The sequence below is a fragment of the Colias croceus genome, chromosome 21 (assembly GCF_905220415.1).
Source record: "Colias croceus chromosome 21, ilColCroc2.1".
NCBI lineage: Eukaryota > Metazoa > Arthropoda > Insecta > Lepidoptera > Pieridae > Colias > Colias croceus.
The window spans coordinates 2,094,849-2,121,814 of NC_059557.1; the positions used below are offsets into that span (position 1 = coordinate 2,094,849).

The 26,966-nt window shown below is 35.4% G+C and overlaps 1 protein-coding gene across 4 annotated transcripts in view; it reads right to left on the reverse strand.

Annotated features, from left to right (window-relative positions):
* Nucleotides 1-4: 4 nt before the first annotated feature.
* Nucleotides 5-26,966, reverse strand: part of LOC123701316 (UHRF1-binding protein 1-like) — a 31,931-nt gene continuing 4,969 nt past the window's right edge. The window contains exons 6-28 of one of the 4 annotated variants that reach the window (XM_045648744.1): nucleotides 26,705-26,831; nucleotides 26,227-26,387; nucleotides 25,546-25,696; nucleotides 25,139-25,265; nucleotides 24,741-24,846; nucleotides 24,199-24,313; nucleotides 23,813-23,904; nucleotides 23,467-23,602; nucleotides 22,974-23,146; nucleotides 22,089-22,203; nucleotides 21,310-21,441; nucleotides 20,583-20,752; nucleotides 9,607-9,779; nucleotides 9,021-9,157; nucleotides 8,393-8,593; nucleotides 7,204-7,378; nucleotides 6,719-6,836; nucleotides 6,163-6,297; nucleotides 3,629-3,757; nucleotides 2,878-3,021; nucleotides 2,016-2,308; nucleotides 1,481-1,592; nucleotides 5-848 (exon numbers count right to left, since the gene is read on the reverse strand). In XM_045648744.1, the coding sequence (XP_045504700.1) occupies nucleotides 813-848; nucleotides 1,481-1,592; nucleotides 2,016-2,308; nucleotides 2,878-3,021; nucleotides 3,629-3,757; nucleotides 6,163-6,297; nucleotides 6,719-6,836; nucleotides 7,204-7,378; nucleotides 8,393-8,593; nucleotides 9,021-9,157; nucleotides 9,607-9,779; nucleotides 20,583-20,752; nucleotides 21,310-21,441; nucleotides 22,089-22,203; nucleotides 22,974-23,146; nucleotides 23,467-23,602; nucleotides 23,813-23,904; nucleotides 24,199-24,313; nucleotides 24,741-24,846; nucleotides 25,139-25,265; nucleotides 25,546-25,696; nucleotides 26,227-26,387; nucleotides 26,705-26,831 (3,258 nt within the window). In that variant the 3' untranslated portion in view covers nucleotides 5-812. Of the gene's footprint in view, nucleotides 849-1,420; nucleotides 1,593-2,015; nucleotides 2,309-2,877; nucleotides 3,022-3,628; nucleotides 3,758-4,325; nucleotides 4,929-6,162; nucleotides 6,298-6,718; nucleotides 6,837-7,203; nucleotides 7,379-8,392; nucleotides 8,606-9,020; nucleotides 9,158-9,606; nucleotides 9,780-20,582; nucleotides 20,753-21,309; nucleotides 21,442-22,088; nucleotides 22,204-22,973; nucleotides 23,147-23,466; nucleotides 23,603-23,812; nucleotides 23,905-24,198; nucleotides 24,314-24,740; nucleotides 24,847-25,138; nucleotides 25,266-25,545; nucleotides 25,697-26,226; nucleotides 26,388-26,704; nucleotides 26,832-26,966 lie in introns of those variants that run through there. The other 3 variants (XM_045648743.1, XM_045648745.1, XM_045648746.1) reach the window with 3 other exon arrangements.

Here is a 26,966-nt window from a genome sequence, read left to right on the forward strand (position 1 = left end):
TGGATTAAATTTTTATATTATATTAAACAAATGCAAATAAAAACAATGTAATGATCGAATCGTTTATCAATTCATAAACAGATGCGATAGAAGGTTCGTTACCTTTATTTTGATTTGATACAAGGTAATCGAAAAAGTTAACCTTTTATTTAAGCATCAAATTGGCTTATTCCATCATTTATAACATTTTAAGGTCAAGTTAATTTTTGTATCAATTTTTATAACAAACTTGTTTTCATATATTTCAATATCGCTATGCCATATCCAATGTTCTGTATTCCAGTAACTTCACATATATTGGTAAATATGATTGGTTAATATTTAAAGCATGGCAAACCCATACTGCCATACTAATTTGTTCGATCAGAACGCTCGCACACACACTAAGCTATTTTTAATCTATATCATGTAGATTTTCTCAAATGTGATCGTGTAAAAGCAACTTTATCCTGCTACATATAAAACTCAAATTATTTTTTTGACCTCTTCAAAAGATACAAAGTAAATGCTATGTTTATTACAACAGAACCTGACGGCAAAAATCGTATGCGCAAATATTCAAAAATCAAAGTTGTCTCAATACCAACGTTCTAGAACATTCTAGAACATCGTCAATCACTGTTCATGGTAAAATCATCTTTATTCCCATGTAATTAAGCATCAAAATTGCTTTTTCAAGTTTCGTATGAACCAGTACGATTGTTTACAATGACACGGTAATAGCGTCCTTATGTCTATATGAATAAGCATCAATTTCGCTAGTCCTTCCCGTGGCGGCAACACGCCGTACAGTCCAGAGAGCACGGTGATCGCTACCTTTTCCCACGCTGCATTGTTGACATCTGTTCCTGGATAGAAACATAGGTTATGAGTTATGTATTATTAATTCTCATTAAATATTAAAAAAAAAATAAGAATATGGTGTATAGTATTAAAAAATAAAAATAAGATCACTAAAATCTGTAATCGTACATCAAATTGAAGTGAAACTTCTTTATCGGGGTTGGAAAAAAATTTAGTATAACATTTTTTCGTTACGCGTGACATTTTTCCGTTACGCGCCATCTTTTTCTTATCCCTACCACGCGTGAGTCGCCGTATTTCTGTAAAGTTGCATATAGTAAATTATTTTTTTGAAAAATAAGATCATAAAGAAGTTCCACTTCTTACGTGTGTACACCAGTACACGCACACATTTTTTTACAGTGTACAATAAATTGTATCTTCCACCAGCGCTTTCGCTTGAATAATTACCATACCCATCTTTAAAGTAATACTTTGACCGTGTTTTGTGCTAAGAGTGCAAAAGCTGCCTAATCCTTTACATTGTTACATTGTAAATTTTACAAAATACAACCAATTTTGTGCTCAAGTGACCTCATCCAAACCGAACCGTCCCACCCAAGATCACAATTCGTACTTCTCCTTAATCCTCCTAGCACTCCTAGCTCGTCTCCTAGCATTAGGACTCATCATATACCTTCATGGCCCGCAAAGCTTCGAGTAATTCTTGCTTATCAGCCAATAAGTTGGCCGCTTCTTGTTGCGCTGAGTGCGCACATTGTCGTAATACGGAGGCTTCTTCTGCTATACTGTAATATAATATCAATATTAATTAGTAGCTGATAATGTTACTGATACCCTATTTAATACTTTTGACGTGTTTTTTATTGTATTTTTAATGTAACTGGTAGTTAAGCGAAACAAAATTATGAAAAAGTTGCGCTAAAAGTTCTTTAATAAGAGAAAAAAAAATAACATAATCGTCTGTCTCTTTCATAATTTTCGAATCAGTCGGACTAAAATATTTAATACAATTAATTTACATAGTTTAATATTTTCTTATGATCGGATATTATGTCGGTGGTAATAACACAACATATATTTATAAATAATACGAAAACAATACTACGCAATTCATTAAGTTCAACTAATCGACACAAAGATTATAGCTGCTCTACTAACTACTTGCAATACAAAAAATTGCAACACACTAAAATACAAAAAACACTCACGCCCTCAACTCCCTATTGTCCTCCGCTATCCGATCCAGCGTATTCAATCTCTTCCTCAGCTCTTCATTTTCTCTATTCAGTCTATCTATCTCTTCTCTAGCGTGCACTAACTCCGGCGGGTTCTCTCTTGGTGTCTCAATGGTTACCGGTGGTCCGAGGTGGAGTATCCCGTTCGAGTCCCGGGTTAGGCGAAGTGTGGTTAGATCGAGATCTAGTGGTTGGGGAGGGGGAGAGGATATCGAACGGGTCGGTCTGTCTTCTATTAGGTGTAACTTGAGATTCGATATTAAGACCTGGAAACGTTGAATATATTGGTCGTTACAGTTAATAACTCAGGCCCCGGAATCACAGACACAATAGAAAATCTATTGTGTCTGGGACCGATCGGGCCGCTTGGGGCTCAATAGGTTAAAATTTTGTGAATATCGAATAAGCATATTTTTAATGGTATTTAAAGGAAATTAATCTCTTGAACTCAAACTCAAAATGAGCCTAAGCTCTAATAAGCCTTTAAATGATATTATCAAGTCAAGTACGTTCATACAAAAAATCAATTACCGACATTACAGTTAAGTTAGAATGCTGTACTATAGATTTAATTTGCAAATCATTTGAGCTTCAGCTATGAGCAGTATGTGCTCCTGCTTTACGTAAAAAATAAAAATACAACTTCTACTTTTAAATTGTCATACGTATGTTCAACATTCAATATATTTGATTGAGTCTCTTGTCGATTCGTCCGGGTAGAAGTGACATACTGAATCCGTGGTAGTTTACAGAAAATATAAAAGTTTACATGAATAAAAAAAGTTTTAATTTAGCAAAAACCACGATACATTTTCTTACAACACACAACACTAACCTCCAAAGGCATAGGAGGCGCTATGACCTCATCCTCAATGAACTCAGATAACGCGAGAGCTGTACTCATGTTAAGGGACATGGTCAAGTCGCGTATCTGGGCTTCTAGAAGCTCCTCGAACGGTGCCAAACCCGTTGGCTGACCCTGTAAACATTATTTGTAGTAATTATTTTATATTTGGTCTAAGATTTCTTGCTAAAATCGACCAAGTGGATACAAAAGTTTAAAGAAAAATTTGTTATTGTTAAAAATGATATCTCTATGTTTTGCTTTGGTCTCAAAAATAAATTGTGAACGTGCAGTACGTAAAATGTAGTCAAAATTTTACGTTGCATACGTCCGCGTCGTTTTCATCATTTGACCAGGATATAAAAAATCATTATAATTTATAACTTACTAGTGGTCCGCCCCGGCTTCGCCCGTGGTACATATTTCGCAATAAAAAGTAGCCTATGTCCTTTCTCGTGTATCAAAATATCTCTATACCAAATTTCACGCAAATTGGTTCAGTAGTTTAGGCGTGATTGAGTAACAGACAGACAGACAGAGTTACATTCGCATTTATAATATTAGTATGGATAGCCGATATGTCACTTCTTCTGGATTGTTCTGTTTAATGTTAGATGACAGATAATACATCGATAGTATAAAAATATATATCAAAAAGTCGTGAAACCGACCATTAAAGTAATTTTTCATACATTTTGGTCCTTCGAGCCCAAATTAAATATACTATTTAGTCATTACTTACATCATCACCAAGAAGTCTAGGCAGTTCGTTGCGCACGAGCCTAGCTGCGACGCGCGGCATTTCCTTCACTTTCGGTTCATCTTCGTTTACCGGCTCGTTCCACGCTCGAGCACGCATTGAGAACTTATTCTGTACAATACAATGTTTTATTTGTTCGTTCTTTGGAACCTCTGGACTCCTATGTTATTTAGTGGGCTAAATACAAATCATGTCTACTTCGAATAACCTGTGTTTGCATCTTTCATGCAAAGCTTTTAGTTATAGTGTTTTTGTGTTCAAGCTAAAAGATTCAAATAGCATAAAATTCCGCACTACATGTAATTGGTTAGTTGTGTTAGGTATTTCAAGTTAAGTTGATATAAAGCTGATAGCGCATGCGTTACATTGCAATTGCCAATAGCATGTTTTAGTAAGTATATAATATAGTTTTGAAACTTCAATTGCACCAAGCTACACATTACTAATAAAACCAATAGTGTACATTGTAATAAAATCAATATTATAATTTAGTATTAAAAATAACATTACTTATACATAATTATAATACATACAATTTTTTCATGCAATCTAATACTAGAATGATGTGAGATGAGTATGACTTGTGCAGACAAAATACATTTGGTATTGTATTTAACCATAATCCTATCTCTTTCGCTCATTTAGAAATATCATATTCTAGAGTGAGAGGTATAATATGAAAACATTAACGTTGAAAATGCAGAGGCTATCTATCTCTCTCTAATGAAGGGAATATTTGCGGTGTAGAAAGAGACAGTGTTAGGGTAATGTGGGCGGAACCATAATATATAATATGTAGTATAGCCTATAAATACTTATGCAACACTAAATGAAGTGAAGTCTAAATATGATAAGGTCATGCTGTACTTGATAGGAATAACTATTCGTGCTTTGTGAATAATTTAATTTAATTGAAGCTGATTATGAAACATGTCTTCATCTTTTCTATTTCAACCGTACGCAAATATTTTTTATGTACGTTGAAATATTCTCAATGAGCTCCAACATATTTTTGATTAATATGAAACCACAATTTTACTTGTAGATTAATAAAGCGTTTTAAAAAGGGGCTTCATAGAACAACGTATTCTAAACTGGGTTTATTACTGGGTAATGTAATAGTAACGACGATTTTTGTTAGATCTTACTACAGGATCAAGATGAAAACACACTTCGACACACATGTTCCAAACCCCCTTGGCTACGACACAAACGTCTACAGTCTATGGCACTTAACAAAACACTACGTTTAATCTGTCGTCAGAAATACCTTGAGTCGAGTCTTTGGTTCACGATAGCCGAGCGGGCGGTGATGCCATAGAGAAAACACATAGACGACATAGTTAGATAATATCGCATTCCTTATACATTGTTGGGTTCGTTTTGGGGATACGAGATACGATGGTATGACGTGATGTGATTATCATGCATTTAGATGATACTATACCATATTTAATAATTAAAATGTATTATTAATAAATTTTGGGATTTTTTTGAAGGCAAAACTTTATAATACATATTTACTATACTGAAGTAACTTAATAAATTATCCGGCAACATTCTTATTACACCAATTTGGTAAAACAGAGTAACAAAAATCAGCTTCGCTAGTTTTCATAAATGTAAAGGATTGCAAATATAAAACTATTGTTCACTTGTTAAATGGTAGAGTATCATCACACAAAAACGAATTGAGTAATTCAATAAAACAAAGATTGAAACATGCTTAGAAAGTACTCTCCGTAAAAAATAAAGTAAGACTATACAGAATCACTTAGTGAATTATAAATGAAACACGTTAGCTCAGTGCGTAGTCGATAAAGTAACACTAAAACAACATAGATCATTTGTGGAAAGAAGTATACAATAGAGTGTTAATGTTAGGTGTTAGTGTAAACACAATGAAAGGATAGAAACAATACAAGGAAACAAAAAATGTTTTTTTTAAGTATTTTAATTATTACAGAATATAGGAATAATTTTTATGTGTTGTCTGTAATGATAAAAAACTAGACATTAATAATCATTATGATGAAATTTTTTAGGGATCATGTTTGTGCCACAAAGGTAACATGTAGGAAATAAAATAAAAACAGTATTATGTGATGAAATATAATCGTCATAGTCGAATACTCTCACATTTTACATTTAAAATATACAAGTCGAAAATACACAATTTATATGTTAAATATAACATAACAGTAACACATTTATTTGTATATGTAGGCTAATGTTAATGTTACTATGACTATAAAATTTCGTTATTCATTACTCTTTCTCCCTCTCTCTTTCTTGCTATGCTAATCATTCCATCTGCTATATAATGGTAACAAAGTCCCCCCTATTAATAATTTATTATTTTACACGATTTTTATTGGCAAACCCCCCCCCCCCCCCTACATCAAATAACCATTAATCTTTCAAGTAATCAAAATTTTCAATTTCAATACTAAAATTTATGATTTATATATGTATATCTTAAAGTATTTTTTTTAAATCACCCCCCGGAACCTTACCTGGAACTCATCCCAGGGTATAGACGAGCACTGATCTGACTTCAGATCATCAGCGGTGAGACGAAGCGCGGATTTCCCGGGAACACTCTGCTGCACCAGGTATATGTTGTTTAGTCGCCAGGTACACGTGGATATCTGCGAAATGAAATTTTGATTAGTGATTTTACACACGGAGGTTATCAAATTATAATCCTACAAGGATAACAATCGGAACTAAAAAAATCTATGTTAGGATCAAGTAAGCAGTTTTTTTATTTATGTTATAGTTGATACTGAAAAAATAATCAAAATGCTAGCCTATAAAGACTATACGCGAATTTTACAGCTGTAATTTTTTTCACATATCTCGATGATTTCTTTACCTATTGCTATGGACCCAAAGAATAAATATAATTATTCTGTTTTATATTTTCGCTGTATCACTTGAAGGTGTAAAATGTGAGGGAGTAATGAGCAAAACTACTGAGCATATAGTTTAATGGATTAACAGTAGTGTGTGTGTGCGTATGTGAGTCTTATCTATATGTGTGTGTACCCATTTTTCATATTATCTTACCAGATCCCTCCGTTTACAAGAGCTAGTTATAGAATGGTCGGAGGGTGAGGAAGATCTCTCCACTACTTCAGCTGCCATTTCCACGCCGCTGTTGCTCGAACGGCCCAGTTCGAACTCCCTGGAAAATTATTTATAGCAATGGTTTTATATTTGCTTTTATGGATGGTTATTTTTAATAAATGTGTTACAGTTAAATGTGGTAAAAGAATTAAAAAGATGTTATACTTTAATTTTCCATACACAAATCGCCAATTTAATGGCTTTGTCAAATACGATAAATACTATAATATTTCAATACTTTGTACTGCACTACGAAATACGCGTCAGTTTATATGAATTTTATATGTGAAAATTTGTACGTTTTTTGTCAAAGTATTCGTGTTTAAACGTTTTTTTCTCTCTTTCTATTCTACGGGGCTGATGATGATGATGATGATGATGATGATGACGACGATGATGATGATTTACACATGTGCCATCCCGACCTGAACGCCATGTCCGCGTCGTCCGGCGACTCGGCCGCGAGCCCGACGACCACGTACCGCTCGCTGTCCGAGCTGGCCGTGGACGCGGCGTCGCTGCGCGTGTCGTCGCGTGTGAGCGCGCTGTCTATGGACGTCACTAGGGATGTGAGACCGCGTCGCATGGACGAGAATCCCGCTGGGGATATGAAATCGTCAATCAGTAGGTAATTATTTATTTATTGACGTGATAACGTCTTCAAAATCGTTTTAGTCGGGTGACATGTTCAGAAACTTGTGTCACACCAAAACCTCACGAGCGCGATCGCAGGTATAACGAGAGAGAGACGGACCGATCTCCCGTCTCATCTCGAGCGCTGCCACTACATTATGTTATCACGTAAACATCTCGATCGTAATCCTACTTTACAAACAACCAATTTTTATTTATTTATTTGGGTACATCAACAGATACATCATTCTTATAATGCGCGTAATAATAATAATTTCACAGTCGTCCCACCGTCGGTGAAGTAAGCTCAAAGGAACATATAGTTTTGAATACGCTGAGTGCGTAAAAATACTCTAAAAATTCTAAATAGACTGAATACTGATAGACAGAAGTATTCAAGGAAAATTTTCACAAAAAAAAATTAGATATCGTTTTGTTGTTTGAGTGCTTTCAGGCTTAATACACTGACGGTGGAGCACCCTGTATGTATACCTATCCATACACAAAATGAAACTTAAAACTGTCGTCAAATGTATGTACAACTCTAGTTAGAAATAATAGAAAATTCAAACTTAAAAGCGTTGATTTAAGGTGTAACAAAACATACCAAAAGCAACAAATTTTACGATCCAAGTTAGCAGATCAATAATACACCAAAATTAATTTTTCTAATGAGTTAAGGTTTAATTTACAACATGAAGGAAAGTTATAGACACTTTATTCATTGACATTGAGATAGACGTAAATAGTCTATGCACAAAACAAGACATAGGAATAGACATGTACCTATGCAAACAAAATAAAAAAATAAAAATAAATAAATCTTTATTTGCTCAAATGTGGTTCACAAGTTATTACTTTATGGAAAATACAACACATTCGCCAGTTATACTGGCATGCAAACATAATTTCACAGCTCCGCATAATCAGAAAATAATAATAAATAAACAACTACAAATACTACAAATACTGAATGCTTACCAAATCCAATTCCAGGGCTCGGCGGCTGTTCTTCAGCAGGCAGCGGCAGCGGCGTGCACACTTCGATCTGCTGCATTTGTTGCATTTGCTGCATGTGTTGCATTTGCGGTATTTGCTGCATTTGGGGCATTTGCTGCATTTGCGGAATTTGCGGCCCCAAGTCACGGTCGAGCACCGACGGCGCCATTGTGGACTCGGAACCTATGGACGTGCCTGCTTCTATTACTGAACTGCTGCACTTATTGTAAGGCGATATGGTATAGTAATAGGTTTCCATGGCAGTAATAGGCTTGTAAATATTTATTCTATTGCTCAGCTCATGATAAAAAGCTGAATTTTGTGATAGTGTTGTTATGTTTCTTCTAACTTCTTTGGTTATAATGTCACATTATGGATCAGACAAATTGCAACTAAGAAGAAAAGTTTTTGATCTTCCACTTTTTGAAAGAAGTATGTCAATGTTATACCTCCGTTTAATAAATAATTAAATATTCCACTAAATCTTTAGGATTCCATGTTAGAATATTGTTTAGGACATTTTATGCATGGAAAATTGGTCAGATTAAAAGGCAAGGTTTTCAATAAAGTATTCCATAACAAGCAATGGTTTCCACGACGTCATACCTACCCATTTTCAAGTCCTGCAAGCTGGAAGAATCCAGAGGTACACTGTCCAGGTCTCTAGAAGATTCTTGGCCAGGACAGCTGGTTGGCAGCACTAGCGTCATCTCCACCGCCGGGACAACCATGCCTACTACTATCGTTCTGAAATTTATATCATTGATTGACTTTTAAGATATTTGAAGATTTGATTCTAACGATGCAGCCGCCAATTTTTAACAGTTTCTGAGTGGGTATTTAAGCGTACTTACTTTTGTATTATTACTTATAAACTTTTGTGTATATGAATGAGCACGCTAAGTTATTTTTTACCTGATTTTGCTTATTGGTATAATATTTAAACTCTTCGCAAATAAAATAGCATTTAAATGCTTTTTGTTCACTAAAGTGCAGGACACTGGATAAGTAAATAAGCGTCTGAATAAAACAAAACAGACAGCATTACATTAAAAATGCTATTTTTCACAGATATCCGTCAATAAAACAATATTTACTACTTAATTCTGGTAATATTTCCTGCCATCTTCTATTAGAAATCGAAATCAAAAGGATCAAATCGATTAGAGATTCCTAAAAACCAAAAGTATATTTACCCAGGTTCCTCCGGCATCCTGCCAGCCTGGTGAGACAACCACGCAGTCAATTGTGACACCCTTTCCAGCTGTCGCAGGAGAAACAACAGCTGGTAATGGTTGATCTGGAGTCCAGCTAGACCACTAGTTCGTCCAATCACCCAGATACGATTGAATCCGTCTTCAAAACACATCTGGTAAGAGAAAAATGGCAATTTTAATATGTTTGGCGTAGTTGGTCAATCTTTTGATTGTTTGGCCAAATGATACAATTATTTTTTTCAAATTGTCATTTTCCGAGGATTTTCCAGGCGTTTTCCACACTTTTCCCGGACATTTTCACGCATTTTCCGGACATTTTCACGCATTTCGCAGCCAACTGGTCGCGGTGGCCCAGGATGATGGAACTACGTCCTATTCTAACGTGAGGTCAGTTGGGAGGGGGGTGCCTCAAGGGTCAATTCTAGGACCGTTACTATTTATTCTATATGCCGGAGATATAGGGGACTGTATAAAAAACTGCAGATACCATATGTATGCGGATGACATACAGCTCTACATATCATTTCCACCCAACGAAATACAGACAGCTTTGAAAAATCTAGGTGCCGATTTGGATAGGATAGTGAAATGGTCTGAAAATAATACATTGATTCTCAATCCAGACAAGACCAAATATCTTATTATGGGAACAAAAAAACAAATTGAGAAGCTTGAAAAACAGCAAAACATAGAAGTGTCAATTAAGGGTACGGTCCTGCAACGTGTTAATGAAGCCCGCAATCTAGGAATTATATTTGACGAAGGTTTGAGGTTTGAAAAGCATGTGAACAAAACAATTTCAAATTGTTTTTATCGTCTTAAGGTCTTATATCGTCTGAAGCGTTATATAAATTCTGAAGTAAAGGTCAGATTATGTGAAACATTAATTCTCTCAAAATTTGATTATGGAGATACTGTATACGGTCCTCGTTTACTTAAAAGAACTAAGAATGCTATTCAGCGGGTTCAAAATGCATGTGCTCGATTTTGCTGGAACATACCTTCTAGGCATCATATATCACCTTATCTTAATAAAGCCAAAATATTAAACATGGAAAATCGACGGCACATGCATTTTGCCACCTTACTATTTGGGATAGTAAAGTCTACTAAACCTGAGTATCTCCATGATAAAATAATTTGGGGGCGTAATATAAACAGCAGATATAATACTAGGGCAACGCCGTACATAATGTATTTTCAAAAATTTCATACAAACGCATTCAGAGGCAGTTTTAAGTACAATGCAACTAAATGTTGGAACAACCTGCCTCCGCCTTATCGCAACATTCAATCTGTGACTAATTTTAAAAATAAATATAAAAATTATCTAATCGTAAAGCAGGTAGGCCAGCTTTAGTTGCATGGTAACTAAATGTTTCGCATTGTTTGATCTCCTTACAACCTAGTCAATATATATGTAGTAAAGTTACTATAATTCTATAACATACAAATTATAATGTAATTATGTATATTGTATATTTATGTAATATGTTTTCTTTTTTTAAATATATTAATTATTTATGTATACCTTTTGCTTTCTCCAAACTATATAAATATATTATGTAAAAAATTTACACTGTGCCTTTGACTGTCGAGGAGGGCCCACTGAAAACCGGTGCTGCGATGCCTCTGCATCACAGAATATCACCGAGTGGTTTCCTTTTTTAATGTTTGATGCTGCACAGACCCTATGTGTTTAGGTTTAATTAGTATTTAATATAATTTTCTGTTTTCTTCGCATCCAAACTTTATTGTATCTTACTATTCTCAATTTTTTTTCCTGTGTGGCAAGACATTAAAATAAATGTATTTTCTTTCTTTCTTTCTTTCATTTCTGTCTGAATGTCCGGGAAAAGCGTTTTAAATGCCTGGAAATCCCCGGAATACAGGGGAGGTGTACTTATTACTTTACAGGTATTTCCCAGGCATTTTCCGGATATTTTCCAGACATTTTCCGGGAAATACCTGTAAAGTAATAACTTCACCTCCCCTGTATTCCGCTTCTCCCATATATTATTAGACGACGCGGTTGGCGCAGTGGTAAAGTAACTGCCTACTGAGCCGACGGTTCCGGGTTCGATCCCCGGTCAGGGCAAATATTTGTGTGATGAACTCAATTATTTGTTCTTGGGTCTGGGTGTTATTATCTATATATGTATTTATTAAATATTATATTTTTCGTCGCCTAGTACCCACAACACAAGCCTTAATTATTGAGCTTACTGTGGGACTAGGTCGATTTGTGTAATAATGTCCTATAATATATTTATTTATTTATTTATTCCGGGGATTTTCCGGGAATTTTCCGGGCATTTCCCAGGCATTTTCCGGATATTTCCCAGGCATTTTCCGGATATTTTCCAGCCTTTTCCCTGACATTTTCCGAGGATATTCCAGGCATTTTCCGAGGATTTTACAGGCGTTTTCCACACTTTTCCCGGACATTTTCACGCATTTTCCGGACATTTTCACGCATTTCCCAGGCATTTTCCGGATATTTTCCGGGCATTTTCCGGGCATTTCCCAGGCATTTTCCGGGAAATTCCCAGGCATTTTCCGGGGTTTTTCCAGGTATGTTCCACTTTTTCTCCGGACATTTTCACGCAATGCCTGGATAATTCCCGGAAAATGCCTGTTAAAGTCCCGGAAAATGCGTGAAAATGTCCGGAAAAAGCGTGGAAAATGCCACTTCAAATTTGCGAAGTAATTAAAGCAGAAAACCAAAAAAAGAAAAAGAAAGCTAAAATCTTTCATATTAAATGTATATGGGATATTCAACGTCTGTAAAGCTAGAAAGGTCAAGTCGGCAGAATCACTCGTTTTATATCTCAAAATTTAGTGCTCATTTAGTGCTAATTTAGTGCTGAAAACAGATATTTGGTGCTGTGATAGGGGGACTGAAAATGAGAACACTGCTAACTTTTCATTAAGCTAGCAGTACGTCTGTAAAGCAAGAAAGGTCAAGTCGGCCGAATCACTCGTTTTATATCTCAAAATTTAGTGCTCATTTAGTGCTAATTTAGTGCTGAAAACAGATATTTGGTGCTGTGATAGGGGGACTGAAAATGAGAACACTGCTAACTTTTCATTAAGCTAGCAGTACGTCTGTAAAGCAAGAAAGGTCAAGTCGGCCGAATCACTCGTTTTATATCTCAAAATATAGTGCTCATTTAGTGCTAATTTAGTGCTGAAAACAGATATTTAGATATTTGGTGCTGTGATAGGGGGACTGAAAATGAGAACACTGCTAACTTTTCATTAAGCTAGCAGTACGTCTGTAAAGCAAGAAAGGTCAAGTCGGCCGAATCACTCGTTTTATATCTCAAAATATAGTGCTCATTTAGTGCTAATTTAGTGCTGAAAACAGATATTTGGTGCTGTGATAGGGGGACTGAAAATGAGAACACTGCTAACTTTTCATTAAGCTAGCAGTACGTCTGTAAAGCAAGAAAGGTCAAGTCGGCCGAATCACTCGTTTTATATCTCAAAATTTAGTGCTCATTTAGTGCTAATTTAGTGCTGAAAACAGATATTTGGTGCTGTGATAGGGGGACTGAAAATGAGAACACTGCTAACTTTTCATTAAGCTAGCAGTACGTCTGTAAAGCAAGAAAGGTCAAGTCGGCCGAATCACTCGTTTTATATCTCAAAATATAGTGCTCATTTAGTGCTAATTTAGTGCTGAAAACAGATATTTGGTGCTGTGATAGGGGGACTGAAAATGAGAACACTGCTAACTTTTCATTAAGCTAGCAGTACGTCTGTAAAGCAAGAAAGGTCAAGTCGGCCGAATCACTCGTTTTATATCTCAAAATTTAGTGCTCATTTAGTGCTAATTTAGTGCTGAAAACAGATATTTATTCATTCATTCATTCAATAAAAAAATTGACTTTTTTTTTTTATTGGAGTATTCTACTTCTGATTAACTTTAAGAGAGGAAAAATTAGAAAAACGGTTGACCATACAGGCCATCCCTGCAACTTCCCACTAATTCCATACCTCGGCGGCCTAGACGCTTAAAATTGCACTTATGATGTTTTTGAGCTCAAACATACAATTTCTGAGCTCAACCGTACAACTTCGAGCTCAAACATACTGTTATGTTTGGTAAACTAACAATAATTGTAACGCAGTTTCACAACTTGAGCTATCGTACGAGTGGCTCAGTGGAACTAACGTGGAGCATCGATCCGCGGGTCGTGAGTTCAAATCCACACAAATCTCAATGCATTTTTTATAATTATTAATATCTTTAGAAACGTCTGGAAATCTTTATCGGATTGTCATTGAAAGGTCAGTGGCCGTTGAGCAGTGGATCTCGGTACACTGGTTGTTGGTTTAATTTGTTTGAAATAATAATATATAATATAAGTGTTATTATCCTAAGTTTGTGCTATTATTTTCGTGCGAGAAGGGGTAAGTCGTAGTTTTAGTACTATAATGTTAAGATTATTAAAACTCAAAAGTAAATAAAATTGTGTTTTGTTTGTAGCCTATATGAAACGCCTTCGATCTCACGATCAAAATTATACGCATTCGATATCCATACGACTGTTTATTACTACCGGAGCTAACTCAAGGCAGGGATTGGAAGGATCCCGTTTAATGAATAAAATCCTCCTGGCGCCCTCATTAATTTGCTAAGATTACTTAGATAAGTTTTGTTAAAATAAGCTAGTTAGTTACTACCTACCACTTAATTATTATCCTGTGGTTAAGTCTAACCGTTTTTTTATAATAAGTGCATGTAGTTCTTACTTTAAGTTAACATTTCCATTGATTGTGTACGTCAATGAAATAAAACGTTTTCTTTATAATAGCATATTTGTTTGTTTCCAAATTCATATCATCGTGTGCTTAAGAAAAATAACCCATAACAATACAATTTCTGTATTATTTTGAGCTCTCCGAGCTCAAATATTATAACTGTTTACAGATGATATTTTGATAACCGTTTCACAGAACACTATTTTTTGAATTTTCGAATCGCAATAACTTTGGAATGAAGGAACCGATTTTCACGGGGTTGGCGGCGTTTGACGCAGTTTTTTGAGCCGCAAGTTTTTTCAAGATTTCTCAAGATTTCTCGAAATCTGTCGGCAAAATCGGTTAAAATTCACAGAAAATCTAAGTTTCGCCAAGCCCTTTCAAATAAAACGGCAAAAAGCAAACGATATAGCAACTTGACACCGAAAGATAAAACAAGCGACTAACAAATATTTATTTAAAATTACTTAAAAACTTCAATTTGGATGATGGAATAGAATATACTCGATACAATGATACGAAAGATTGGAGCAAATATTTTAAAGGCAAACAAAAACAATTAGATATAGTACACCTAAATATAAGATCATTAAGAAAACACTTTAGTGAATTTATGGTCTTACTACAACTTTGCGATGAAAAAATAGATATAATAATACTATCGGAAGTAAATGTAAAAAAAGAAGAATTATCGTTTTATAAAATACCGCAATACAACTTACATGCAAATACAAGAGAAAATAATAGGGGAGGGGGCTTATTGATATACTCTAAGAACTCATTGAATTTTTACGCAGACATAAGAGAAACTTCAGCCTCGGAAATACTAGTTGGAAAATTAAAAACAGACAAAAACATAGTTCACATAATCGCAACGTACCGACCGCCGAACACCAACAGATTGCAATTTTTGAGTGAGTGTGATCTTCTACTTAAGCAGATATTACCATCGGATGATATATTATTCATAGGTGACGTAAACTTGGACTTGTTAAACAACAGACTGAATAACACAATTTCACAATATAAGAATATGATGTGTGAATACGGCTTAAGATGTGCAATACCGGCGAGTGAGATTACGCGCGAGGCGATCGTTGACGGCGTCGTGCAGTCGTCGTGCATTGACCATGTGTGGGTGCGTACGCGCAACGCGGCGAGCGTCTCTGCACACATGCTCACCTGTAAGCTGTCAGATCATCACCTGATAGGAACGCGCTTAGATCTCGTGCCAAACGTTTGTGAACCGTATGTACCGACATTAAAGTATACTTTGTGTAATAAATTAGTTAGAAGTAAATTAGATAATGTTGATTGGTCGGAATTGTTGACATTAAATTGCCCATTGTTGTTGTATGAAACATTGAGTTCGTTGTTTGGCAGCATTTATAATTCTTCTAAAGTGGCAGTTGTACAAAATTCTCATAGGGAAACACAACCATGGGTAACTAAAAAAATTAAGGGAATGATTGAGAGAAGAGATGAACTATTCAGAACCTGGAAAAAATATCCTAAAAATATGAATAAAAGATTAGAATATACTAGGTATAGAAATAAAACAAATAAAATTATAAATGCTACCAAAAATAAATATAAGCAGGGGGAACTACAAAAATGTGAAGGGGATTTTAGAAAAATATGGTGTAAAATTAATGAATGGCTGGGACGTAGCAAAAATAATGTAGATGCGACAATAATGAAATGTTTGGGCGAGAATGAGAACATTGAGAGTATATGTAATAATTTTTCAAAAACATTTACACAAGAAATTGTAAGTATAAAACATAAATGTAATCAAAAATTTTTAGATCGTAATGAATATGTTAAAACGAGTAATGTTTCTTTTAGATTTTTAAAAGTGAGCAAAGAGAAGGTTGAGAAGGTTATTGACAAATTAAGCTGTGATAAAGCCCCAGGCATAGACAAAATTAGGGTTCAAGATTTAAAATATGTTAAAGAAAAAGTCAGTCCCGTTTTGGCAAATTTCATAAATATGTGTATATCAAATGGAAAATACCCAACAGAACTAAAGAAATCTCTAATTAGGCCAATATATAAACATGGTAGTCATTTGGATTATTCTAATTACAGACCTATAGCCATCTTGTGCGTAATTAATAAAATTGTAGAAAAAATAATTATTCAACAAATAAGTTCTTTTTTGGAAAGTAATAATGTATTGTCTCAAACACAGCATGGTTTCCGGAAGGGTCGTAGTACTGCGTCGGCTTTAACTGACTTTTCAGATTATGTGAACACAGGGCTTGGCGGTGGGCAGCGGGTCCTGGCACTGTTTATAGACTATAAAAAAGCATTCGACACGCTGGGCCACGAGCAGCTTTTACAGGCTATGGACGAATGTGGGGTAAGGGGACCAATTAACCAATGGTTCCGAGAATATTTGGCGAATAGAACTTTACGTACCGTCATCAATGGAACGACTGGAGCTGAGATACCTGTGGAGCTAGGAGTCCCGACCGGCTCCGTTTTCGGCCCGGTTGGTTATATTATGCACGTGAACAGCGTGTCGAATGTGGTCAAGAACTGTAAGGTCTGTATGTACGCAGATGACATGTGCCTGCTGCTCGCCGGCAACGACACAGCAGTCATGGTGGACAAGGTACAGAGTGATTTCGAGAACGTGTGTAAGTGGGCACATGACAATGGTATAATTCTCAATATACAAAAAACTAAGTGTCTATATATTTATTCACCACACAATAAAAATGCTAAAAACTCAGCTTTTCAAATTAATTTAATAGGCCACACATATAAATGTTTTCATAATAATAAAACTAACTGTGTATGTAGTAAATTGGATGTCGTTGACAATATTAAATATTTGGGGTTGACAATTGATAAACACTTTAATTGGAAATTACATGTAAATTATGTGTGTAATCGTTTGAGATCAGTCTTGGGACAGTTTTACTACCTAAGTCGGATTTTAAATAAACATACTCTGTACGTTGTTTACTATGCACTTGCTGACTCAATAATAAGTTATGGACTGAGTTGTTATGGATTAACTTTTAAAACATACTTAGATCAAATTAAGAACCTACAAGTAAGATTAATTAAGTATTTAGTTCATAAGAAAGTTCGAAAGAAGTTTAAAAATAATTATGACAAATTATTTCCATATTGTAACATCCTACCTGTAAATTATAAGGCTATATATTGAAATGCCATAGATACATATTATAGTAATGACTTTAAAATTGTAAAACAGTTTAGATTTAATACAAGAGCGTCAAAAGTAAGAAAATTTTATGTACCAATAACAAAAAATTGTTATGACCAGCGATCTAGAAAATATTATATACCAAAAATTTGTAACATGTACCCGATTTTACTAGACGAAAATAAATTAAAAATAGGATCTGTAAAGAGTAAATTAAAAAAATACATTTTGTCAAATATCTAGTACTAGCTTTCCGCCCGCGGCTTCGCCCGCGTTGGCTGAAACTTAACATAATATAGATTATTAATTATACTGAAACCTTCATCTTGAATCACTCTAACAGTTGAAGAAAAACAAAACTGCATCAAAATCCGTTGCTTAGTTTTATAGATTTAAGTATAAATAGGTACAGAGAAATGTGACTTTGTTTTATACTATGTATGTCATTAATAGCGGTATTTAAGTGTTTGTTTATCAACTAATTTGGCAATGTATAACCCAGGGTAATCTATAATAAGTAGGAGCGCATCGCCAACAAACTGTTTTACAGTTTGGCGAAAATTTGTTAAGGTTATATAGTGTTAAAATATAGTGTAAATTAATAAATAAATAAAAAATAAACAATAATAATGAGCACTAAATGGTGACGCCTTTCAATTTCATGAGTTCCCGTCTTATACTACTTTCCTCGCTCTTGAGACTGCTGGAGTCGCTATACTAGCAGTAGCTGCTTTGAAAAAAAAATAAAAAAAAATATTTTTCAAAAATCTTTTGCTGTACTGGCAGCACGAATTGAGCACTAAATGGTGACGTCTTTCAATTCCATTAGTTCCCGTTTTAGAGTCTTCTTCTAGCTCTTAAGACTGCTGGCGTCGTTATACTAGCAGCTGTTGTTGATTTGAAAAAAAAAATTTAACACACACACACACACAGCGGCTACATCGCTAGGGAAGTCAGGGTCGTTTCCTGTGATCTTATAACGTTGAGATTTGATGAAAACTCGATATTTGCAATACAGATAATGCCTATAACTTTTCGATTATAATGATTATTTTCTAGCGGGCAGTTGAAAAATGATTTTCCCAAAAATTTTTTCTGGGTTCATCGGTAGCATTCATTTAGCACTAATTAGTAACTCTTTTCAATTTCACCAATGCCGATTTTAAAGTCATCTTTCAGCTCTATGATTGCTCGTATCGTTATGTCAGCACTCAGCAGTTATCTATACTTAAAAATTGAAAAAATGTTTTTTTGAAAAATCTGTTTGCTTGTACAGGCAGCACTAATTGAGCACTAAATTATTAGCTGATGTGCCTCTGGCTCCAACTGTATCACAGCGCGGTCACGAATGGTACACTGCTAGCTTAATGAAAAGTTAGCAGTGTTCTCATTTTCAGTCCCCCCCATCACAGCACCAAATATCTGTTTTCAGCACTAAATTAGCACTAAATGAGCACTATATTTTGAGATATAAAACGAGTGATTCGGCCGACTTGACCTTTCTTGCTTTACAGACGTACTGCTAGCTTAATGAAAAGTTAGCAGTGTTCTCATTTTCAGTCCTCCTATCACAGCACCAAATATCTGTTTTCAGCACTAAATTAGCACTAAATGAGCACTAAATTTTGAGATATAAAACGAGTGATTCGGCCGACTTGACCTTTCTTGCTTTACAGACGTACTGCTAGCTTAATGAAAAGTTAGCAGTGTTCTCATTTTCAGTCCCCCTATCACAGCACCAAATATCTGTTTTCAGCACTAAATTAGCACTAAATGAGCACTAAATTTTGAGATATAAAACGAGTGATTCTGCCGACTTGACCTTTCTAGCTTTACAGACGTGGATATTCATATTTCATACTTAATGTATGGGAGGGTTTAAAGATAATTTTTTTGATATTTCTCGATTTATTTTTAAAAATTTATTACGGCCATTTTACTCATAAGGTTAAGTACTTTCGATATCAGTTTAAAGTTTTTTGTTATCTGTAATACTTACGGAAAAATCGCCTGTGCACACTTAACGATTACACCCTGTATAAGTATTTACAGACTTACAGCTGGGTATCTCGAATTCCGAGATTCTTACCTAATTTAACCTTACATGACTTGGCCATAACTCGTTCGGGCTCGTACATAAGAGTTAAAACGCATTCAATAACGCATTTCGTTAAAAAATGACAAATGTTTATAAGTATATAAATTTTTAATAGTACGTTGATAGTTATAAAAAAATTATTTCGGTGTTAGATAGCCCATTTATAGTGGAAGGCTATTATATCATCAGGCTAAGACCAACAGGATCTGAGCCACGTGAGTGAAATCGCGGGGCGCAGCTAGTTATTATTATGTATAACTACCTATATAAAATAACCAAATAGTTTCAATAAATGAGATTTATTTTCTATAAGTTGAAAATCAACATGCAAACATCCTTTTAGGTGAAAGTTATTGAAGTAGGTATTTATGCGATTTTCATCAATTTTTTTTCGAAAACCGACTACGGATTTTTTTTCAAATTATCGCCCATTGTTTTTATCGGGGTATGGGGGCCCTTTTAACCTCGGGGCCCTGGGCTGCAGCCCATAAAGCCCATGGGTAGATCCGGCCCTGTGATCAGGTGTCGCTCGCTAAAAATATATTTGGAAGCATATTTGATAGTGACATTAATTTTCATACATTATTTTAATATTTTTTGGTTAGAAATTCTCCCTAAAGCTCTGTACCATTGAGATATGGAGACGACGACTTGGCGTAACTGCACGCTCATTTTTTATTTGTTTTAAAGTGAAACGCATCAAATATGCCTTCGTGTGTTATGATATTGCACAAATAATACAAATAATACGGAAAAGTGCAAAGGAATAACTTTCATCGGTAAGTACCTAACTAGATAATAATTTTTAAAACTTAGTTAGAGCAAAAAAATGGCGCACAGATTTTGTTCGTGGTGTCTCCTCCATACGTAGTAATATTATATCAATGCTCTGTACACACTCACCCAGGCGGTCAAGGGCGTGGCGTCGAGCAGCGGCGTGGGCCGGTAGTTGGTAGCTCGGGCTCCGCTGAAGTCCGCCCACAGCGGCTCTGCGCGTGCGCACCATATGCCACGTGCTTCACGCCATAGCAGTTCTGATGTTATGGACGTGCCGCGGTCTATGTCATCGAGACCTGACGGAATATCATTTTAATAATATTTTGTTAAACAAAAACTTATACCGATCAATTTATCAGAACTAAATAAATATTAAATCAGAACACACGGGAGGCACTGGCCTTCAAATAAAAAAAATAATACTATAAATTGGTTTAACCAGATGAAAGTTATACATATAATAAATAAATAAAATAAAATAAAAATAAAAATCATTTATTGAGTATCAATCCATTGACATTTGAAGACGATTGATAAGAGCAAGCTGTGGAAAATAGATTCTCCTTATTATTAAGAAGGAGGATCTATGTACCACTGCTTACATTGGAATGGGATACTATCCAGAAATAAAGAAGACCTTAGGCTGGTTGCAGAGCTTGACCGACCATCAGTGCGTACCGTCAGTCCTGACGATACGCATCAACAATTGTATGACTATGACACTAATGCGCATGACAGTACGCGTGTCTAGCTATGAACGGTTTTATGAATTTCCATACATATGACAAGCGCGACTGACGTACGCACTGATGGTCGGTCAAGCTCTGCAACCAGCCTTAAGAAGCATACTCACCATCAGCATGCAGCACAAACTGCTCGTGTATAGGGTCCATATCGTCCGTCGAACTGGGGAAATGTCCCCGCGGGGCGTGGCGACGTAACGCCGCTATAATGGAGGCTAAATCCGCTCGAGTACCGGGGGTATCTATAAAATAAACACATCAGATGTTTGTTTTGTGATATATGGGATAAATAGATAACTATAATAATAAGCAGAAATCTTTTGTGATAGTATAGGAGAAGTAGAGAGTGATAATATATTATATAAACGTGATAAAATCACCTTTTTATCAATTATAAATCCAAATATGCATAAGCATCTAGAATCACAATCCGACTCAAAAATGTGCTAAGCAAAACTCTTCCTATTGGTCTTTAAGGAAGAGTTTTGTAGTGAGCTATACTATTACTACATACAATACATTTGATAATAAATAATTGTGGGTATTAGTTAATAATAAGTTTTACGAAGGTATAATATTTTTTTTCACTGCTTCATAACTTAATATTTAAGCGAAAATTTTTTTTAATCTTTTTAGTTTATCTTTATTAGTATGTACCATGTTTTTAGCAAAAAAGACTTGTGGCACTCGGGGACTGCCGCGGTAAAGCTATCGCATAGCATGCCTTCAAGCCACACCTCCGAGCCCGTTGAAGTGGGGAGCGTGAGGTTTTTTCGTTACGGAATTTCTCGATTCGGTCCCCGCGCTCAAGGCCCGCGATAGAAGCTATATATATAATAGCTTAATAAATATTTATAAACAAACAAGGAATCTATTTAAAACAACTCACTAGCCCTAGCCGCTTCCCGCACATTAGTGAGCGTGACACGCGCGGTGCACACGTGCAACTCGCGCGGTCTGTCGCGCTGCTGTGCGATGTGTTCCGGCCCTGCTTCTAGCACGATCTGTGGGATAAGCGATCTTATTAGTAGGGAATAGGGGTGATAATTGATTAAGTATTTCGTTATAGACTTACGATCTAGTGTAGTGGAAAGATGGTAGTTGATTGACACTAAAGACTAAGTAATTAGTTACTGGAAATTCGACCTTAAAGCTATAAAATAGAGTCGATATTTTATAAACAAGTTGGAGAGTAATAGATTGAAATTATGTGTCAGTCGCGCTGCTGTGCGATGTGTTCTGGCCCTGCTTCTAGCACGATCTGCGGGATATGCGACCTTATCAGTGTTGAATAGGGGTTATAATTTATTGACTCGTTTGTATAATTGATTAAAATAATCTTAGAGCTCGGCGCCCGCTTGCCCGGGATAGTCGACTTTATTTGTAGAGAAAAAGGGTGATAATTTATTGACTCGCGGGGTAGTCGACTTTACTTGTAGAGAATAAGGGTTTTATTGACTCGAAGTCTGCGTAATTGTTTACTGGAAATTCGACCTTAGAAGGAATCTGTCATATCTAATTTGATCAATATAAATTGAATGGTATATCGCGCAGCCGCTGCCAAGTGCGGAAGAAACGCAGCGAGCCACACACTTGGCACGACCCATTTTTTTATTCACAAACCAATTTTTTCCTACCCGCAACCTATCTTGACCATTTTTGCAGATTGTTTTGTCTCCTTTTATTTTTAGGGTTGCCTGATAGAGATCACTACCTTGCGATACGTCATTTGCTGTAGTAAGTTAAGTTTTTCTTCATTTTATGTATTTTTTACCTTCGGCATGATAACCTCCGCCCGTACATCCATGTACGTACTCCCCGTGTCCCCACTATTGGCCTGAGCAGCTGCAGCCACGTGAGGTAGAAACGCAGCGAGCCATACCACACTAGGCACGTCTAGTACTACCCGCACTGGGCTTAACTGCACGTATAGTTTTGGTGCGGGCACTGTGGGAAAAGATGTTAAGATGTTTAATTTCATGGAAAGTTGTTTATAGAAAATGTGCAAAAACAAGTAAAAAGTCAGAATAATATATTGGTTTGAATCAGACGTTTAAGAGAAAGAGAATTATATGAACATTTTTGTTGACATAACAAGTGAACGCGCAAAGTGAGTTACATATTTTTCTGGGCATTTCTTCGAATCTTTCACAACCAAAACAACCGCCTAGTTAAAAACTAAGCAAAAGAAACGTTTATCAATTAATGAACAATTTATGATTATAATTTTTGCATAGTATATATAATAATATTTGCTAAAGGCATACCAGGAAAGCAGACATCTCCAGGATAATAGAAGAAGGTCAGTTCAGCGTGTAGTAGCCCTGCGTCTCCCGGCAGTGTTGCCTTCTCAGCGGAAACTAGAGGTCTTGGCGACTCTTTCGTTTTAGAGCCCGTGGAAACCTTTAAAAATAAACATCATGAAAAAAAATTGTAGAGGAGTTTACAATTAAAAAAATGTATCCTAGTTCCCACTGTAACGAAAACTGTAATTAACGAATTTTGGAATTTGATTCTTGTTAATATGTAGAATAAAGTTAATATATGAAGGTACCTGAAGTTTCATAACATTCATTATAATTTCTTAAAGTGTTTAATAAATTATGCTCGTACCTTATATACGGTAAAGTCATCTATCCTTAAAACTAAGCATGTCGTCATCAGCTTTCCCAACTGTTGTAATATTCGAGTTCTAGTCGGCGATGCTGAAAACAAAATCAAAGCTAAAGTTAATAAAAATTCTCTCTCTTTTTTTCCATGCAAGCTTCTATACTGAAAAATAGTAAACTTAAATTCTGTGTAAATAGATTTCATTCAGGTACAATTGACATGTCACAGAAGTACAGGCTCAGAAGTTACATGTCTTGATAGTGACCAAATACAAAATTTTTTTCTCTAAAAATATTATGAAAACTCCCTTTTAAAATCAGTAAAGAAGGCGATACAAATATTTACAAAATTTTCTTCTCTAAAAATTGTAAAAAATTTAATTAACATACCTTGTGAGGTAGTATGTGAAGTAGGCGCGGTAGAAGGGTTTGAACTTGTCGCACTCGGTTTGTGACTCACACCGTTGGGCATTGTCTCTTCATTTCTCTCTGGATTACTGACAGTCTAGAATAATTAAAATATACCATTGATATGTGTAATGGAATATTCAAAATAATCGTAGAAAAATATAACAAAAAAAGAAACAATTGATTTGTAGAAAATAGAAATCAATAGAATATTTTTGCTTATGAACCACGAGACAGTTGTCTGGCATAAATCGAAAAAAATTAAATTGTCAACTTTTCACCCTTAATTAAGGAGAGTATTATTTGTTGAAAAGTAATTCTTTTTCAAAGAGCTACAAGAGAGTTTCTTCTCAGTAGGAACTGCTTACTGAGCCGATAATTTTTTTTTAATTTCGTGCTTTGCCGATTCAAAGTCACGTAAAAAACACACCATTTAATAAAAATAAGATTTCTTATTACGAAATCAACATCCGTTAACGAAGATGAAGTTTTTTATTCCCATATATAAATTAAATTACTCATACCTTATGACTAGGTGTGATCGGTCTAGGGTCCAGCAAGTCGAGTAGCGACGCGCAAAAGGAAGACAGCGCCTGTGATAACCATTGACTGTGTGGTGTCGCTGCTTCTCTATAAATAAATAATTAAACTGTTAAATACTTGTATTGTAAAATACAAAAACTTCAACAGAAAGCTACTAAAAGCGATTTATTTTCCGAAAAAATATTTTTCTATTTATTTTCTCTGTTCTTCTAGTTTAGGTTTTTCTTCTCTTTTTTATTTTTTAAAAATTTCCGATAAAAGCACATAAACAACACAATATATCAAATAATTTAGCTTTTTTCCCAGGACTAGAACAATCTTAACGAATTTAGCAACTAAAAAACTGAAATATAATTATTTTTTCCATTTTTTTCCTTACCTATATCCTCTCCAATGCCGTCTATCATCAGACGCCTTATGGTAAGGGAAGAGATCAGCTTGCATGCTCACTAGCGTCACTTGTAACGCGCCACCGTTCGCTAGTTGAGGCATTTCTGATCTACCCACTGATAAACAAACAAATAGAAATAAGGGACGTAGGTTAAGTGCTGGGCAGGACATAGCCAATTAAGGTAATAGGTAGGTGAAACAGATTATTAAATCACTTTTTTATTTTACCACATTATTTTTTGTTTTTTTGGTTATAAAAATAATAAGTGCATTATTATTTTTACGGTTTACAGGGAATAGTTAAAGTTATATTGCAATAGTGTGTCGTCGCCATTATTCAAAAAAAATATATGTATTGGAGGAAAAAATCATAAATTAATAATAATATAAACTTACATCCAGGATCATCACACAGATGCAAGTCGATCCTTGGCGCCAAAAGGTGGTAGGAAGTTTCTCGAACGTCGTGCTTCGCGAACATTCGCGCCAAAATGTCGCGGTCGCTTGACGTCGAGCGGGTTTGGATTTGTTGTATTGGTTCCTCTATCTGTAATTTATTTATAAAGTATTGTTATTAGTTTGGTGGATGAATTAAAATTATTTTTTTTATTTGAATGAATTTTGGGGAGATCTTTTTAGAGAATTTTTTTTTCTACAATTTATTTATAAAGCTTGCTACCAGCGTCTTCAACCGCTTTGTCTAAAACTTAACAAAATATACACTAAAACCTTCTTCTTGAATCGTTCTACCTATTAAAAAAAACCTACAAACTCTGCGTAATTTTAAAGATACAGAGACGGCAGAAGGCGACTTTGTCTATATATATAAAACTCAAAGGTGACTGATATAGTGATCTATCAACGCACAGCCCAAACCACTGGACGTATCGGGCTGAAATTTGGCATGCAGGTAGATGTCATAACGTAGGCATCCCCTAAGAAAGGATTTCCCGAAATTCTTGCGGGAACGGGGAAAAACGGGGATGCACGTACAAAGTCGTGGGCGGAAGCTAGTTTTATGCTATGTAGTGATTATATATCTTCTGTTCCCCTGTGCCACCAGTCTGCACCACTCACCTTCCTCGCAGCTTTCGTACGGGTCGCGAGCTGTGTGGCGCGGTGTACCGGCCCCGCTAGTGCAGCGGCACAAGCTAGAGCTGCCCGTAGCTGTCCATCTGTTAGTGCCCACGCGAGCGGCTCCGGGCGGAGCACTAGTCGTGAACCTAGTACTGCACAGTCTGGAGAAAATGAAACAACAGAGTTTTATACTGGAATCGAATTTAGTACCATATAACGGGACCAAATGAAAAAAATTATTGATTAACAAAAACTAAAACGTTACATGGACAAAAAAAAAACACTTAAGTATTATAAAAAAGAGTTCAATAATATCATATAAAATGTGTAAACAAAATTCAAATGCTGTTTAACCAGACCTTAAAAAGAATAGAAATTAAATTCTAGTAAAGAAACTAACGAAAAATTAACGAAACACTTTTCTTGCATACATAAAAAATCTATAAATAAATAATCATATTGCAAATCCAATTCTTACCCGACAATCGTTTCTTGATCACAATACGGCAGTGTGTATTTCCCAAGAGCAGTCTTAGTGGTGGTAAGTTTGCAGCCGCTGCACCGTGCGCTTTGGCTTCTATACGCGCACTTTGCCATTCCAATTCCTGAAAAATTATCATTTTATCAAAATCTATATACATATATACGATAGGCGACATAGTATTCGGAGAATATTTTTTAGGTTTAAGAAGAATGTGTATAGAGAATGAATAGGCAATTGCTGAACAATTATAGGATAA